Source organism: Plectrocnemia conspersa, unplaced genomic scaffold (genome assembly GCF_051122295.1).
Source record: "Plectrocnemia conspersa isolate PC_06_02 unplaced genomic scaffold, ASM5112229v1 ptg000001l, whole genome shotgun sequence".
In the NCBI taxonomy this organism is placed as follows: domain Eukaryota; kingdom Metazoa; phylum Arthropoda; class Insecta; order Trichoptera; family Polycentropodidae; genus Plectrocnemia; species Plectrocnemia conspersa.
The window spans coordinates 23,994,957-24,015,156 of NW_028277165.1; the positions used below are offsets into that span (position 1 = coordinate 23,994,957).

The 20,200-nt window shown below is 30.9% G+C and overlaps 2 protein-coding genes across 2 annotated transcripts in view; one reads left to right on the plus strand and one right to left on the minus strand.

The window, feature by feature from the left end:
* LOC148239304 (uncharacterized) overlaps positions 1–20,200 on the minus strand; it is a 278,456-nt gene that overhangs the window by 119,993 nt on the left and 138,263 nt on the right. The window lies entirely within an intron of this gene.
* The window catches only part of LOC148239305 (BMP-binding endothelial regulator protein-like), a 116,487-nt gene that overhangs the window by 7,219 nt on the left and 89,068 nt on the right, over positions 1–20,200 (plus strand). The window contains exon 3 of the mRNA XM_088187623.1: positions 13,201–13,357. Coding sequence (XP_088043749.1) covers positions 13,264–13,357 — 94 coding nt within the window. The 5' untranslated portion in view covers positions 13,201–13,263. The remainder of the gene's footprint in view (positions 1–13,200; positions 13,358–20,200) is intronic.

Below are 20,200 nucleotides of genomic sequence, written 5' to 3' on the forward strand. Positions count from 1 at the left end.
CAGGCATACATTGCCAGCATGGGGAAACCTTCCGCAGGCACCTGGTGGCGTACCAGATAACTTATGAGGCTGATCAGCAGTCACCAACCAGAGAGGATTTAACTCAAGAGACGATTCTGTATTACACAACCAATTAATATAATTACACTCAAAATTTCACTGAAGCATGTAACTCCAAAATTCCAGTCACTACTAGAGATATATATTATAATATAAATACCTTAATTGATGATTGATCAAATCATTATTGCATATTCTATACAATAACTCTATAGAATAGAAACTGCACATAAATACAGACACAAATCTTTCAGTTTCTATAATCTCATGGAAACTGCCATCCAACACTGATTTCGTATAATTGCATATTGACATTGCACAATCGACGCATTGTCACACGTCTGACAGCAAACGAGAATTCACACGTTTTCCAAGCCAGTTCTGCGAAAGTATCTTTGTTATTCTGCATAGCTGCTGCTGCTGCGTTAGATTTTTTTCACAAAATATCTTGAAAAACCCAACTCGACGATCCATCGAGCCGTGTACGGTCGCAGATGGAAAGCCGAGATTGAGACATTACATCTGTAGCTTGCTCTGTGTGCTTCGTCATCTTGCTACCGAAGATCGCCAAAGGCAGCAGCGATGTGATAAGATCTGCCGAAGCGGATTGTATCCGAGTCTGGATTGTCATTCGGAATGCGATCAACAATTTTTATGGACACTTTGTATTTAAATCGCAGCGTTCATGAATTATTGAATAGGTGGAAGGAGCTGTTTCGAAATAGTCGAAAAAAATACATATCCACAACGTGACTATATTGATTAATAAATCATATTAAGGACATTCGCATCAATCTAAATAATTTATTTCATAAATATTTAATTTATATTATTATTATTTATTAAGCACATTTAATTGCGAATCAGGTCCATTTTATGGATTTTATACTAGTATTTAAATATGAGACAACTTATCTTTTTTTAAAAATGTATACGCTTTTAAGTAACTTAACATGCAGTCATCCTTAAGATGTTATACATCAAACACACTAATTTTCTATTTTTACTTTTATCAAATCAATACAATTTTATTTAAGACATATATAAAAATCATTTTAGAATACGATTTGATGATTTATAAATAAATTAAATTCACATCACAAAATAGCTATTAACAAATAATAATGAAATAATCTACAACTACGTAAATCATTTTACAGAACTTTGCATATTAATAATATATTATAATATTATAAATTTACCAGTGAGATAAGCCCATCAATTAACTATGTACTTTTATTCTAAAAGTCAGTACGTTTTCTTAGCATTTTCGTTTTATGTACCAATAATTTTTAATAAAAAAGTAATCTAACGTGTGAATTAAAGCTTAAATTATTCAGGCAAGTACTTTTTTAGATTAAGCTATTATGGTCCTTATCTAATATGTTTCTTATGTGGATTATTTTAAATACGTGTTTCTATCATTTTAACCTATTTTGAGATTGAGTAAAGAATACTTATTAGTAAAAAACTTAACTGAGCTTAAAAAATTGTTTTTTATAGTTGAATATGTATAAACTTACCAATATACACCAATACAAAGTTTTGCAATAACGAAAGTACTTAATTTATAATAAATGTATGTGTATTGCTAAATAAAATCCAAGGAAAAAATAAAATATCTTACTTAAAAAATCTTTAATGCCGTTTGTATGCATTAGTGGAAAAAACTATAAAAATCGTAATAATATTTATATATGTATCATATGTTACAGCTAATGTGTATTTTTAATGATTTATATTTTGCCTATGGTTCTACTGGAGTTTCGCATCTAGCTTTAAATAATATAAAATGTTTTCTTCTGGAAATATTTCGTAAGCCTATTTTCAAAAAAAATTGCAAATATTTTAGTTTTTTATAGATTGAATCATATTGACTATCATTGAAAATCCTAAATATTCGTCTATGTAGTGCGCAAATTTACGCAGTAACGCGGTAATAGTCAAAAATGCAAGTGCGATCTCTTCCTTTTTATACTGTAAAAGTCACAGCTACACAATGGTTTTAATGTCTAATTTCAATAAATAAACTTATAAATAGATTTCAAAAAATCAGATTGAAGCAAAAATAATATTTAAAATTCAAAAAGTTTGGGGTCCGGTATTCGCACATTTGCCAGCTTCGGTACCTCACGACAGTGAGGTACCAACAGTTAGTATATATTGTATATCATATATTATACAATGGAATATAAATAAACACTGCCGTTATTTATATTTTTGTGTTGTACAATACAAATTAGAACAGATTTATTTATTTATTCTTCCGTTGTAACCTTTCAGGCGTAAGCCCTACGCTTTACAACGGAGTATAATGATTACCTTCAAGTAAATATTACATTTATTAATTATAAATGTTTATATGTAATATAATTTATATTGAATATATCACTTTGTAGCTGGGGTGTATTTTCAATAATAGCGCATTTTTATAAATAAAAATTCGAGTCTGCTGCCGTGGCTCGAACCCACGGCCTCTGGGACTACGCTATTCCAACCTTAACGTCATTTAAATAGCTTTCTATTAAACTATTTATTTATATAATAACAATGGTTCCATTCTATTCAAATCTATTTATTTATATAATAATAATGTATCGGTACATTATTAGAAGCAGTGGAAGGGACGCTTACAAAAATCTCTTTAAATAGCTATAAAATAGTTTACATATTTAATATCAACAAGTAAATATTGAAATCATATTATTTTTAAATCTGAACGAATTAAAAATAAAATTTAAAACACAAAAAGTTGAGGGTTCGGTGTCCACACCCACATACCTTAAGCTTGAATGTGTTATTAAGACAGAAAACTCTATTTTAATGCAATGTTTTTTTATATATTATAACAAGTTAAATAAAATTCTAAATGTTTATAAATATCAAAAAAAAAATAATACAAGAATTTCGGGATATGAGACTGAAGGCGTGTAAATTTGCAGGAAAAGCTAGTAACAGTTTATTTAAAAAAATGTAAATAGTCATATATAGTGAAGTTGAAATGGCAAGTCAAGTTGTATTATTGTCGGGTGTGATTTCGGTAGAGCAGCTGGAATTGTCGTGATGAATTCTATGCTCTCTGGACGATCGCTGATGTATCTCGTGTCGATACGGTCTCCGTGTCACATCTTTTATAATATTGATTTGAAAAAATCTCTGGCAAATCAAAGATGAGGGTGTTAGCGAGGCAACTAAAAAAAATTTCGACGATCGGTTAGAAAAGGGTAGAAGTACAGCAGTATTGTGCGCATGGTAGAATGTATTATATAGCTTATTTAAATGTCCAATATGTCCAATTGTTTGGTCACGAGATATTTTTCTGATCGTTTTGTGAATATAATGCATGTGACATGACTTTCGAGACCTATGATCTCTTTTCGTTTGCTAAAATAGTTAGGAGTTACATCTAAATTATAATAAATTGTGCAGGTGGTTTGAAACTTTCCAATATATAAATCTTTCTGTATTTTTAAACCAAACTTAACTATCTAATATTTAAAAAATGTATTAATTGCGTGAAAAAATTCATTTTTTCTATTGTGGGTTCAGGACAAAATCGTGTTAAATTTAAACGCGGTACAGGTACTAGAACAAAAGATTAGATAGTAGAACTTGTTCGTCACCACGCCAGAGAATGCACTATGCATTATTGTGTGTTACTATGTGTACATGAAATTTCTCAAAATCGCCAGGGTGGGTCTAGTCTACGTAGTCTAGACGAAACGCCATCATTCAGCCATTAAACGCCCGTTGTTTTGGCATCGATCCGAGCCTTATACATATGCATGCGTATTATAAATCAGAATTACACTACAGTTTGCGACCGCTGGCTTCACGAAAGCCGTAGCTGTACTGACAAATGGGCTTGGATTTATCTATCTGGACGTGGCCAGAGCTTTCAAGCACAATGAACTGTTTCATGAATTACAATTAAAGAAAAGCTCTTACATTTTCCACTTGTGCAATCCATCAGACTCATCGATACTATGTTTTTTCATAACAATGTCTTAGTCAGTTTTATCGCAGTATGACTATATATATTATATTCCATTATAGGTTAAATAAAAATACTATTATGAAGTAAATGAATCATGAGCATATTATATTACAACATGTTTGTGACTAATTTAAAATGTATTAAAACCACATTTGTGGTTTAAAAATATTTGGTAATAAACATGTATAATATAATATAACCATTTGGAAAAAAAGTCAGGAGCTACTATAACATAACAGGCAAAAAAATATATATCAGCGGTATCAATCAGTGGCGTACGGTGGGTGTTAATATTGGGTGTGCTATAAAAAATAAAAAAAAACGTACATTTTTTTCATTTTTATTAGCCGAGGTTTTGACATGCCTAAACTGCCTTACAGCTTTTTCCCATATATAAATAAATAAATAAACATCAAACCTAATCTAAAATATTATTATATAAAAATATCAAATTTACAATAAACATAAACTTATAATTATTTATATATAAAATCTAATCTTCTTTCTTTAATCATAAATTTTTCTATCACGCTGTCATAAAAAGTGCTCTTCTTTTTATTATCCATAAGGATCCCTTTTTCTATTGAAATCAAGCTAAGACCACATAGCCTTTCTTGGCCTTGGGTACTTCGATAACAATTATTAATTCGTTTCAGAGCAGAAAATGAACGTTCTGCTGATGCAGTACTGCTTGGAAGAGTTAATATTAGTTTGCCTAATTTATCTATTTCCTGAAAACCTGACTCAAGATTATTTGTGTTCATAAATTGTACAAGCTCATGAACAGATTTCTCTGCAAATTTAGGTAAATGATAAAGAACAGCAAGCTCATTTTTTAAACTTATATAATCAAATAATGCTCCATAGAATTGTTGCAGTTTGGTAAGTAATTCATTTGTAAATTTTTCTTTATATTGCTCATATTTTTCTTTCTCCAGAAGGTAAAAATATTCCAATTTGGACATTGAAGAAAAACGGTTTTCAATTTGCTTACATATATTATCAACTATTGTATTAAATAGTTGGCTAAACGCGTGCTTTTCTTCAACAAGCAAATCATTACTCAGTCTTGGATAATTTTCTTCCGTTACATAAGAATCCCATAATGTTTCATAATTATTTTCCTGTTCATGTCTGAGTTGTTGCAAAATTTCGGTAACTTTCTTACAGCAATATAATATGTCAAAAGATTTGGATTGTAAAATGTTGTATAACACATCAGTTTATCCAAAAAGGTTTGAAAATATGTGGAGAAGTTTTCTTGTTTCAAAATCTTCCAAAAAGCTAAGAAAACTTCGTGCTTTTATTACAGCGTCGGGGTCCCATAGTTCACAATTTTTCACGACGTCTCGAAAAAAGTCCGTAAATTCATTTCTGTATTTTTGCACTGTGTTACTTAACCGTGATGTATAATTCCATATTGTAGGTGTAACAGAAGGAAGTCTTCTAGCTACGAACTCTTGTAAAGCATTTATTCGTTTGGAAGATTTCAAAAAGAATGCAGACAATCCATTTAAAGTTTGAAAGAATGATTTGCACACTTTTATATTGGAAAGACCTTGTTGTAATGTTAAATTCAACATATGAGCATAGCAGTGTGTAAAAATGGCCAGTGGATAAACTTCGAGTACTTTGGCATGCAAACCATTAATATGCCCACTCATTACACTCGCCCCATCATAAGTCTGTCCAACTAATTTTTCTTGAATTTGAAATTCTTCAATTATATTTACAACGTGGCAAAATAAGCCATCGGCTGTTTTATCAGAGCTAACGTCTGTAAAGCCAATAAACCGCTCGTAAACTTTACCTTCATAAACAAAACTGTTGAGAGCTGTGAGTTCGTCATTATATCTGAAGTTTCGTCAAGAATAATAGCGACAAAATTTGCTGAATTTACTTCTTCCATAATATGATCTTTAATAACATCACCAATCGCTTCAATTATGTCATTCTGTATGGATGGGGAAGTACCACGAAACACCGTTGCAGTATTTAAATGAGTATCCAAAACAGAATCGTATTCTCGAAGTGCATTTAAAAATTCAAGGTAATTTCCTTTGTTTAGTGAATTACATGATTCATCGTGGCCTCGAAAAGGTTGTTCTTGTTTTCCTAGATATACTACTGCGTCAATCATTCCTTTTAATATTTCTCTTTTTTTATGAACTTGTTCATTATGTTGACTTATATTAGCTTTACGTTGAGCGTCAATCATGACTTCAATTCGTTGTTTTCCAAACATTTTGAGAGAAAAAAATGATTGAACGTGTGACTGCGCTCTTTTGTGTTTTTTCAGTGCCGTTATCAGATGACTAAGGTCAGCAAATCCACTTCGCTTCTTTCTTTGGAAAACAATATACATGGCCAACAGAACAATCTAGATCGAAGTTCGCAGCCTGTTAACCACTCAGTTCGTTCATATGATGAAAATGAAAAATGTCTTGTATATTCACATTTATTGTCTTTATGCTTCATAAATAAATTGGGAAGAGGTGGACGTGGTTTGGCAATTTTGATTATCTTCAATTTAATTTCATGACTTCTTTTTGAAAATGGATTATTCAGAATATCTTCAACAGTATTCTTCATCATTATTGGGGTAAATAAAAAAATATAATCTAGAATAGAAAATTAAATATTGATCATATGTAAATAAGATAATAAACTATTTTACGCCAAAATATAAAAAATGAGTGACCTGTTATTGTGATATAATGTAATAAAAAAGCAGCGACGGACGCAAGAGTTTTTGAAGTACGCGCACCAAATTCGAGACCAATTTTACTACTGAGCGCTGCCAGCCGACAGATCGACTTCAGCCGTTAAATCTCGGAACAATTTACTTTAGTCGGCGGCCGCGCGCAAGGTCGGCGCGTTATATGTGTTGTTCCAAAACGATCGCTCGCGCGAAAACGTTCAGAGCGAATGACAAATACCAATGCATACTATACACTGCATATTAAAATTTTATAATTTTGCATACTACTGTATGCAAAATGATGTCGCTTTACGCCCTAAATTTTCTAAATTTCTAAATTTATATTTTAGATGGTTTTGCGGGTGTGCGCCGCACACCTAGCACACCCTGAATATACGCCCCTGGTATCAATTATCATTTATAATATGTATTTTAGCTTTATTTTAAAATTTTAAAACAAGTATATGAGTAATTACACATATGTATATTACTTTGACTATCAATCAAATACGAAGTTTATTAATTACAGAAAATTTCTCAATAACACGCAACTCTTATTATTTCCACACAAAATCCCCGATTGAACAAGTTTCAAGTGCGGATGAATAAGCATTCATTAGTCATAATTTCACAACTTAGATTCTAATGTTAACAAATGATCAACAGCTGATCGTTATCAGCGATAAGTGTGTGACGTTAAAAAGAGTTATCTTTTATCGTCACACCAGTTACGACTTGACGGTTGGTTACTATCAATTTAAAAAAATCGTAAAAAAAAATTTATACGGTACATTATTTTTTTAATAAAAGAAATGTTTTTTTTTAATAAAATGCAATATTTAAACAATAAACAATTCTCATATTATATGTATTTTCTTCTTTCTCCTTTCTCCCAGCAACGCACTTAGGGAGTAAAAATGAAGAATAACACGTGGGAAGTACTAAATAATTAACATTAAATTATAGTATGTTTAATGAAATTAATTTATAGAGGTCAGTAACTAGTAATAAATCTATTCGTTTGTTTTAACAATTATTGTTGAGTTCATCTGAGGAAGATCTATCGTGTATAAAAAATATAGTAGCGGTTCAAAAATGCTGTCCTGAGGTACACTAAAAAATATTTGGTACAGTTTTGTGTTTACTTCTCCAATCTTTATTTGAAAATGTCCATCTTTTAGGTAAGATTGGATTACTAACCATTTAAGTAGTGAGTTAATTTTACGTATTTTTCCATAATTATTTCTGTTGTTAATTATTTTATATTGCATGTATAGTAAATTAAAAAAAAATCAGTGATTCACAAAGTTGTATTGCTCTGATTTATTTTACAACTTTTTTGTATTAGTATGTTTTAATCATTTATTTTAACACTCTTCTATTATTATTTTTTTATTTTATTTTACATATTTTTATATACATATAATATTCGACTTTTGTGGATTTTTTTATATCAATTCAGAGGCTTTCAATATTTTTTATGAAATTAATACAAAATATTTTTTTATGTTAATTTATTTCGTAGTTTTTTATTACATGTAAGTATTGTATTTTATTAAGACGTGGCTAATATGCCATCAATTTATAATGTACCAATGTGTAGATCAATACCGAGCCGCAAACTATGGTTTTAGACACGCTGCCATATTCTATCGAGCTTTTTTGCAACAAAGTTGCCCTTTTAGATGTAATCACGCTCAAGAATGTTATATTTGGATCATGCCAAGAATAGTGGCAATCTCCCACATCCAACGCCTGCAAGGAGCATTGTCTCAGCCGCATTATGTGTAATAAGTTGCACCGAAAAGCATGCATAAAAATAAACTTTCACAGCGAGGCATTTTCAGGGGGCGAATCGTGGGTGAGATTTATCGCAGTCCGCCCCTGGATGCGCATAAATGCATAGAAAGTTTTAATGACTAACCGCGATCGGAATCTTTAGACCAAGTGGCAAATTTTACAACGAAAGCTCGTATTTGAGTCCTACTATATGTTGGGATTTGGGCAGGTGAATGTTATTGGCCCGTGTCATTTCCATTTGTAACGCTTTATCTGGACCAAGGGACAAAATGTGCAATTGACTTGGAAAGTTGACTGAGCAGTTATTTTACTTAAACCTGATGAGCACTTGGTGAGGTTATGGTTTGAGGCATTCACTTTTTCCACTTCTTATTTTAAGAATAATGTATAACTTTAAATGGTGATGATGTATCACTTCAAGAATAATTTAGGAAAAAATTACAAGGATTTTTTATTTGAACCAAAATATCTTTGTGTTTGTTCAAAAAACAGTTGTGCTTTGGCCGTTACTACTTTACTACCGAATCACTACTTCACTAGCACCTGCCAGATAAATTATATTTTCACTGGTGAAAATATATAGCTACCGGTGAAAATGTATTCCATTATTATTTCACTGAAATGACTTATTTTGGAAAATATTTTGATGATAGATTCAAGACTTTTCTTAATTTTTTTTGGGATAACTCAAACATGGTTCAGAATCAGTGACGTCATTATAGCTTTTTCTGTGGGGGGGGGGGGGTAAAAGTTGGTCGTAAAATTAAATTTCATTAAAATTCATAAAATGACATGTTTTTTTTTTTAGTCAAATTCAAGGGCGGAAGGGAATGGCTCCACCTGCCCACCCTCTAAGTGACACACGCACAGATCTATTCGAGTTCGGAAGAACTCGGTCATAAGATTTACATGTTTTTAGGTGATTCTGAATTTCAACTAAACAAGCATATTACGAAGCCCTATCCCTACTGTACTATAAGAATAATGAATGGCGTTTGGCGTCAAAACAATAATTAATTAAACGGCTTACAATTATTTTTAACACACGAATTTAGTTTATGATGTGATTTTTTACTGTCAAAAAATACATTTTCAACGGTAATAATATTAAGCAACTGATAAAATCTTATTTTAGACGTTTACCAATGGCGGCAACTTTGGCGCTAATTAATAAAAGCGAGCGGAAATGGCTCGAGTCATAAAATAACTTAAAATATTGGAAATGCTTAGATCTGCGTGTCCATGTCCGATCCGTTCGTTTTGTGCACGGACAGCGGATAGTCAAATCTGTAACTTTTCTCACCACGCACGATTGGTTTTGTCCGCCGAGCACCCGCGACGGACAAATCGTCGGACAGATCCACACATGTATGGCCAGCTAATAACAAGTTGTTTTCATAATTTGCGGTGCACTCAAAAGTCATACATAAAATTTACTCACAGCAATATTTTATGGTTATTTTTGTATTTTATTTAAACAAATTTAAGTATAATAAATATATATGGAGTAATATGATTTTGATTTAATTTATAAAATCAAACAAAAGAACTATAGAAAAATAATCAAGAGTATATAATTAAAAATAAACATATTTCGAAGACGCTTCACCGTGATCCCAATCTCCTTAGCAACTAAATAATAAACCAGTTCAAAATATTTATAGTAAAATTATTTAACATTCATTCTTTACAAATTTATAAACATTCTAAATTAATTCTTTTGATTAAGGAGAAAAAGCTAATCTTTGTCCAAATGTAGACATTTTTCGAAAATAAGACAGGTATGTCATAAAATAAACAAATTCTACCTTTTCATCGGATGTTTCACTAAATGATGTGTACTTGTGTACTTATTCATTTATGATTGAAATTGATTTCTTTAAAAATTATAATTTGCTCCAAATATTTTTCAAATGTTGCACAGTTTTCATTTATTGTGACTATATGCTAGAGCATGAACCGAACCGAAATAAACCGATATTTTTTTTAGGTTCAGTTCCGATTCGAAGCCTTGGATGCAACACTTCCTAGCCAAAAGATGGTATCGAAATATTTTATATCAAAGTTTTCATACTAACATTTCATGCTAATGGAATTTATAAAATCACCAATAGGTGAGAGAAGGTAATATCTTATATCTTGAATCATTAAAATGAAAATAAATATTTATTAGTGATTTTTTTTATTTATTTTATCATTTTATTATTAGTATCGATGGTTCTGGCAGATTCTCAATATGTGTATGTAATATGCTACTTTCATTTAAATCTGTTTTAAATTAATTGAATTAAAAATTATTATATATTATATGTAGTTACTTACATCTAATATAAAATATGTGTTAAGCATCTAATCCAAGCTTAATTATTATTAAATTTGCAAATTGATAATAATATTTTTATATCGATTATATTATAAATTATTTAATAAATAATGCATATGATTCTCAGTAATTATTTATGCTATATTTATTTATTCTTCTTCCACGTGAAATCGATTTATTAGCTACACATTAATAATATAATAATTGCAGTTTATATCAAGAAATTTACCTTGCATAGGTATTAATTACATTTTAATTCAGAAACAACATCGTTAGATACAAGTGAAGTACAATATTAAAAATAACATGTTGTTGCAATTCATAATTTGTAATGTAATTCTTAAAATTCCTATTTAATTTTAAATTCCATTATTTTTCAATAATTAAGACTAATTTTAAATATAAAAAAATTAATGCAGTATTGTAGATTTTATATTATATAAAATAGATAGAATCTTCTCTATATTTTGTGTTTAAAGGTTATCAGAAATTGGACTTGAATCTGTCACAACTGCATCACCAAAAAGTAAATCAAATCTCGAATTTCATTTTTATGAATTAATTTTATCGGTTGTCACATTATCGCAATTATATAATTGAGTGAAAATTCGCATAGTCATACGCAGATATATATTATACATGTCATAATTTATCTAATATGCGTAAACCATTTTTTACTTATGAATCACAGGTTAATCAGCAATCGGTCATACTTAGGCTAATATAGAGATAATTCTGTGTATAAAATAATCAATCAACACATCTTAATAAACGCGAGTGGAGTAGACTAAACATTTTTTTCGCAAAATCAAAGCATGGTTACTGCATCAAAGAGTGTTTATTTTATTGCAGGAATTTATTACCATAACAAAAAATCAACATTTATGAAACTGTTTAATTAATTTTGCACGGAAACGAAACGAGTTCATAGTGTATATATATATCTGGATGTTGTCGAATGAGAATGATAATTTTCATTATTAAACCTGATATATAGATTTATAGAATTTACATTAATAAAATAATTAACTTCAAGAAAAAATATATGAGGCTGAGGTTGTGGCTGTAGATATTTTTCAAGAATTACTTTTGATGGCATACAAAAGGTTTTTTAAGCTTTGGGTTGGTGATAGCCGCCTCCCGCAGTGACACGTTAAAAGCACTATATCAGCAGCTTTCAGCAGATTATCCAAATATTTTTTCCTTCTTTCTTTCTTGGTAACTGCTGTATGAATGTATGTCCATAATTTATTCGATCCGAGACAACGTCTAGCCGCTGGCGCCTGCCACGTGTTGTTCATGATGGCATCATCGTTTCCAATCACTCTTCTTGTAAATCCCCGAAGACGATAACGGCGTTTGTTTATTGACCGTGCTGAAATTTATGCATTGATGGAGCGACCGAAATAAATTCGCGAAAGTACTACTACTTCACTCTCATTATAAATCGGTCGATAATTCAAGAAGTAACTCCACTTAAATATATTCACAATGCAAAATTTGATAATAATGTAATATCCACAGGGTTATTTTATTAGTGTTGATAACGAGTAGTTACAGTCTTACGCTCAGAACTGCGTGACTTACTACCTGCACTATTCCGTCGACTGAGACAGTGACTCTGAACGCTTACATGTCAAAAAAGAATATTTTAGTATTTTTAAACAGCCAATTTGATTTATCATAATATTTTTGTAAATATGTGTGATTATGAACTTTACTTAAAACTCAATTATAACATTTTAAAATTTACCATATTATTGATTCACAGTATTTGTATAACGGCATTTAACATTAGAATGCGTATTTTTTGCTAGCATATTATTTTATTTTAATATATTCGAAAATTCTTCACATGTATAGTTAAATTTTTTTGGAAGAAATTACATTGCGCCACACATATTTTTTTATATGTTAAGAAAAAGTCCGATATACATAGCTGTATATTTATTTAAAACATGGTTAATGCCTGGTTGTATTATTCGGTGGTCTGTTGTATGCTGTGTGATATTTATCGTGATTTAGTTGATACTTATGTAATGTGAAAGATTTCTCTTTTCGTTGTTCAAGTGGTTGTTATGGTGACTTCTTAAACCTAATAGCTCAGGTGCTTTAAACTTATGTTAATAATTAGTGTAACAAAATATATGTTACTCGCAAAAACTAGCATTCAACTTATCACCGCAATTATTTGTCTAGTGTTTATATTTATGTACATATAATCACCAGTGCATTCTAACGTTGAATGTCACAAATTTTTATTTATTAAAAGCTTGGTTGTATTGTATGTTAAATTTTATTTTTCAATTTTTTTTTCAGGGTTTCCATCAGTATTTAAGCTGGTGGAAGGTGGCAGGTGGCAGGTGGCCGGGGGTTGCCAGTATGCGGGGGGCATCCCGCGCCCCCGCCGCCCTCACCCTGGCCACATACCTCTTAGTTTATGCGGCCTCAGCTCTATCAGAAGTTTCAGAACTCAGTAAGTACATTTTTAGCAGTATAATTAAATCATAACGCGTAATCGTACAAAAATGTGAGCAGATAAGATGTTTAAAATTTTCACTTCCTAATCGGCTTTGGAATTTTATTCGTCACAAAAAACACAAAACAATAAATTAACATCGGCGGAATACTTGTAATATATTATACATTGTGATTCATGAAAAAGTTTATTAGAAACAGTTTCAACAAAATGGTACAACATCTCAAATAACATATTCCTTGAAAAAATATTTTTTGAAAAGGTTGTGGGAAATATTTTAATCTGTGCCTCACACATGTTTTAGTGTTGATAAGATTTCACTGACAACAAACGTCATTCAGGTTTAATCATTGCTCATTGATGTTGTTATTTTGCATATCAATGATGAATCCTTTAGTTGTGAAGGTGTTTTAATTAACTCGGAAGACTATTTTCAGCTTCCAGGTTCATAGTTTAATGTGCAAGATTTCGAGGAATGTTTGTGTTATGCTAATTAAACTAACTACAGCTTCCATGTTCACTAGTAAAGTGACATTATTGCTACGAGCTAGCTAGATCGATATTATCAGTGTCCTGACGGACCCTAGTGTACCGGATATTATATAGAAATTGACATTCAATTTTTTTAATAATATTTTAGATATTATTTTTATGAAAAATCATAAACGTTTTTAATTAAAACCCTGATAATTAAAAAAACACTTGTAACATATTAATTTTAAATACAAAAATATATGTTCTTATCGATACGTTTACATTTATAAATTATACTTAAAACAGTATTAATGTTGTTAAGAATCGTTTATTATATTGATTTAAGTGATCAACCTGTGATACATAGATTGCCCCCCAATTATCGCATTACGTGATGCATTGGAAATTTCCAGATAATACGCTGCTTTAATCAGTGATGGTTATCAATTATGACACAGATGATTGGTATTATGATATTTTAAGTTAAACAATACTTTTTTAAGAGTTATATTTTTATAATTGAAATATATTTGGAAGTTTTAGTCTTGCCTTCTCGAGAGCTTTCGCCGCCTCAAAGCTCTTCGAAGGAAAACCAGCTCTGGTGTCCGAAAACACGAGCGTTAATTGACTCGCGCAGACTCTTAACGTAACATTGGCTCGATCATTACCATTGCCAGGCCGATAATTAAGTTTTAATTCACCATTAACTCCACATTCCAAATTTTATAATCCGTACGCTGCTGGTAACGACAAGTCATAAAACGACGGTCAATGCCTTTCGATGATATTTCGAGAGCCAGTTTTGCCAAGCAAATTGCGCTGCAGATTATATTGTGCAGTAAGTTATAATGATTTGATAAAAATAAAAGCTTTAGAATATTATTGTATTTAACTTCCTATCATTATTTTTTAAATTACAGACTTTTATAATCGATTTGCTTTATAATACAGTTTTCAATCATTAAATCTCACTATGCAGCTCAAGTCGATCTTAAAATAATTTAATGGATGTTGGCAATAAAATATAGTCAATTTAAGTTTTACTATTATTACTTTTTTAAGAGAGAATTTTCCAGTTCAATAACGATCAGTACATAATAATTACAATACATTACTATTTTAATTGTACGCAATTTACTGTATTTTTATTGTTTTTTAATGCAGGTTCTATTTGAAAGTATCTGTTAAAAGTAAATTCAATATAATGACAATACTGCGACTGGTCTATAATTCTTGATGCATAATTTGTCATTCCTTTTAGGAATTGTGCGTTTAAAAAAATTAATTTTGCAAACCTTTTAAAATGAAATTGGGAGCCAAATCATAATATATAAATAAATCAGTATTTTGTATATCAGGGATATTTATTTCGAAAATTAGATGATACACGTTATCGCTGCAGACAGCTGCATCTTTAGAAGCTATATTTTGTTGTGTATTCATTTGAAAGATTATCATTGGATGGAATTTAAAAGAAATGTGTTATTTTTTGTCAGGAAGTGCGTAAAAAATTCGGCTTAATCCTAAACATATTTACGAGTTTTTTGGTTTCATGACCATCGCGACATTGACAGACGTGGAAAATTCCATCTAACAGCTGCAGATGTTTTGTTAAATTAGATTTGTGACTTTTTTATAGAATCTTTATACAATACATCTGGGCGAAAATCAACTCAAATTATATTTTTCATATTAATTATTATTAAGTTTAGAGTTTAAGGACCAGACACATTTTTTTGTAATAATTATATTCGATTAAACGAGGGCTTATTATATATTGTTTTAAATAGTAAAATTTAACATTAATAGTAGTTTAAAACCTAATTATCTCTCTTAAAAAAATGAAAACGATATGTTATATATGTATGTATATTAAAATAGTCATCCTGATATTTTTTATATCGTCATTAGCCGGAGAAATAATAACAATAACGATTTAGATAAATACGTCAACTACTTATCGACTCGTTTGAGATCTAATCAGCTCAGATTCCGGTGAAAGTACGCGCGCACCGCTCAACGCACCTGTGCGTCGGACTCGTGCCAAAAATGTGTCTACGCTGTACAAACCGCGTCTAAAATATCTAAAAAAAAATCATATAGGCCCGAAAGAGACGACAAATGCGCTAAAAACTTCGTCAGCGTACGCAAGCTTTCGAAAGTTGAACGGTAAAAATTTAATTTTGTCCGCGTCGTCCGGAAGCGGTAAAGCGTCGCGCTGCGCTCACGCATGCGCATGTCATTAGTGTCACATAAGTTTGGGTGCACACCTGTACCGTGGACAATCGGCAAGGTCGCCGGCTCGCCGACGCGCACAGCAGCGGATTTTATTATTATTCATTTTTTCTCGAACTAATTAATGATCGCGATCTGTATGCCATTACCGTAAAGCGAGACTCGTTTGTCGGGTTGTCTATCAATCGCGTGCCCGCAATAATGTCAATACGTATTTAATTAAAAGAAAAAATGAATGTGATTTTCTTGTGTGGATATGTTACACTACACTTTCTTGTTTATAAACAAAATTAAAAATGCATATATATGCAAAATAGGCAAAAAAAATACTTGAATTACGTTTTATTAACATATTAATACAAATACAGACGATACAAGTTTGGATATTGAATAATTTAATGAGACGGTATCATTTAGGGGTAGGCAGCCATAATGACTTAGTGATTTTAATTTATCATATGGGCTACAGCACTATTTTTAATTTATTACATAATAATCAGCGACGGCATTTTACCAAAAAAATCCATGTCATTTAATGAAATACTATGAATTTTATTATAATCGAATTATTATAAAAACGACCAATGACTAGCCAACCAATCAATGGCCTGTTCTTAAACCAGAAATTCTCAGGTTATTCTTCATAAAATCAAAAAAAAACAGTATCAAATTTATCCCAAAAATATTTTTTTAAATATGTCATTTTAGTGAAATCATATCGGAATACATTTTCATCGGTAGATATATATTTTAACCAGTGAAAATGATATAATTTCAACTTTTTCATACGTAGTAATTATATACTTATCATTATTTATTTTCATGTGAGTATGTTACAGTCACTGTATATTTCTCAGTGAAGTTATACTTCCACTAGTGAAATCCAAATATTTTCCTCGGTAGATATGTATTACTACTAGCGAAAATATAATTGAACTAATAGGCGCTAGCAAAATTATATGCTACATTAAAATGTATATGCAACTCAATTTGACAGTTGCGAAACGTCCATTTTCTGTTCAAACCAGGGCCGTAAAGTTGTTTAAAAATTTACCTAGCCCGATTCCTACTTTATTTTATGCTTCGACTCCAAATCCGAGTTTTATTCTATTTTATAATTAGTTAGGCTTACCTTATTTATTTATTTTGCCTTTTTGATAATGATATTTGTATAAATAAAATAGTTAGTAAATTCGTAAACAAACAAATGAATTTAATAATATGCATTAAGCAATATCTTTATACAAAAATAAATATATTATAAAAATATATCAACATTTAATAAAATAATTAAATGAAACTTTCAAAAAATTAGATAAATTGCATTAAAAAAATGCTAAAGTTACAGATATTTCACATTATCGTGATATTCGTGGTATGTGTTACTAAAAAAAATAGCTTATTTTAATAATCGAACATAGACCAATAATACAGTACGATAACGCTCAACTTCATAATCAAATAAATAGCATATTAAATTATTTCAATTATTATTTTTCCGCATTCCTTGTATTTAATCTGGCGCGTGCGTTGAGATACGTTCATATTCGCTCGCTCGCGTGTTAGAGTGAGCGAGAGACAAAGGCGTGCGTTACATGCGTTCCGCACGCCCACTTCTTCTCACTCACTCTTGTCACTAATCACGCGAGCGAGCGAAAGGGAATGGGAATGTATCTCGCCGTATGCGCCTGGTATTCACCCGATCTCCCACCAACAGATCTTCAAATATTTCGCCTATTGGAATTATATTTAAGGAATAAAACGTAACGAACCCAAGCGAATAATTGTTTATATTTCAATCTTTATGTGTACTTTTGTACCAACCGATCGTTCACATTATGACGGACATTTTAATTGCTATTTTCCATTGCACTAAAGACAGTTTTTGTTCTATCTGATAACAATAAATTCGCGACAAAAGCCATTGAATGTTATTTTTGTTAATTACAAACTGACGTATAATATATGATTATTTGGAAAGGACTTAAATACTTATACATTAATACAGTATAAAAAAAATTGCTACTGTATCATAAAAAATATTAATTTATTTATGAAATAGGAGATGACTGATTATTTTTATTTTTTACTAAAAATATATTTCTCTTACAAGTAAAATAACGGTAAAAACACGGAGATAGTAAAGAACGTGCGTTAAATTTGGTAGATGTATTCGGCTTGGTTTCACGCCCACGGTCGCAAGGTCGACTGGTGTGTGTATGTAATTTATACGTTGTCATTTTATTCAAATCGACTTCGCTTTTTGGTAATTTCTCCTCGGTCAGCATCTCGAGTTACCTTACTGGCCGATTTCACAACTTGTCGGCGCCAGGCGGACTATGGCATCTCGCTGGGGAAAATTGTTATCCAACAGCAGAGTCGGATCAGAGATATATATATATATATATATATATATATATATATATATATATATATATATATATATATATATATATATATATATATATATATATATATATATATATATATATATATATCTGACAACCCTTAAGCATAGGGCTATTAATATTTTATTTTAAATGCTGCTCAACTAGACGGCGAGCAAGCGTCATTGTCCGCGGACGACCCAAAAAATAATTTAAATGATGAACGATGATGCTTTGAGATATGGAGATGAGTAGAAGCAATGTCGATCTCTAACCGATGACTTGTGTAATGATCTTTTTCTCGATCTATTTAAATCATCTCAAAAATTATACTAACAAAATCATCTTACATCTTTTTTACAAAATTAGTAGATAGTAACTGCTACTTAGTTAAATATTTTACACATATTGTACTGAATTTCTATGTGTGTGAATATTTTAAGATCGTTCTACCCGATTTATACCATTAAATAAAAAATATGAGTGCTTGACTACTTGTGATACGCATGAATGAAAATCATTGGAGCGAGAAGCATTAGGAAGTGTTGCGGATCCCTCTGTGTCGTCACCTTGCTGTCTCACCCTTAGTGACCAAGTGTCCTATCTTTTATAATTCTGGTTCGGGACAGTTCTGACGAGTTGCAGATGCATCGCTTCTTGGACACACTGAAATGTGTTCACGACCTGAAAATATAAACGGTCCAATCATGCGTTTCTCAGCGCGTCTTCTTCCATCTGCCTGTGACGCATCTTCTCTTTTGTGATCTAGTTAGCTAGTTCAAAACAGACTGGTGAATCACAGATGAGGATGTTGCCGGGCCAATTGCATCATTTCTTGGATATACCCACGAAATATGTTTACGCCTTAAAAGAGAAACGGACTAGATGGTAGTCGGAAACCAATTGGTATAAGACTACGGCATTGTGTGCATGGTAGAGCACACTGTCTATAATAATAATAAAAATCGACAACAACACGTCTGACGTTTGACGATAACGTGACGTAGAATTTTACGTTATATTTTAATAATATTATTTCTCTCTCGCATAAATAATATTTTTTAGCATCATTTCTACATAAAGAGTAGTTTTTGGGTAATTATCGACTCAAAACAGATGTGCTTTCAGGAGGTCCGTGAAATATATAAAATTATTAACTAAGCAACTGCTTAGCTTCGAGATCTCTCTTTCATTGTTTGACTTTAATTTTAAGACGTGTTGATTTTTATTCTCATTTGCTTAAAATATTCATTAAAATGCTCTCTAAATTACAACGGTTAGTGGTAGTGAACTAAGGAATTATATTCAGTCAGAATTTTTCCTATGAAGTCATCACTATCTGCTTCAAAGCACTGATAGTGATAATTTAAAATAATTTTATGAGCTGACTTTAATGAGAGAAAAGCTAAGTCGCTTTAACACACAATCAGTTTTTAAGTTTATTTTTATGCTTGTATGGTAGTGCATCGGAATTCAAGAATGTCAAATATGCCAATGAATAGACGTTAAGAAAAGTAAAATTTACATAAACAATTGAGTCGGCGCAAACCACCTGTGGTGAACATTGCGCAATATTCGCCAGTGGTTTCAAACCGCAGATTTAATAAAATAATAATAATAAAAATCGCGACGACAACACGTCTGACGTTTGTCGATAACGTGACGTAGAATTTTACGTTATATTTTTATAATATTAATTCTCTCTCGCATAAATATATAATATTTTTTATCAAACATTACTTAT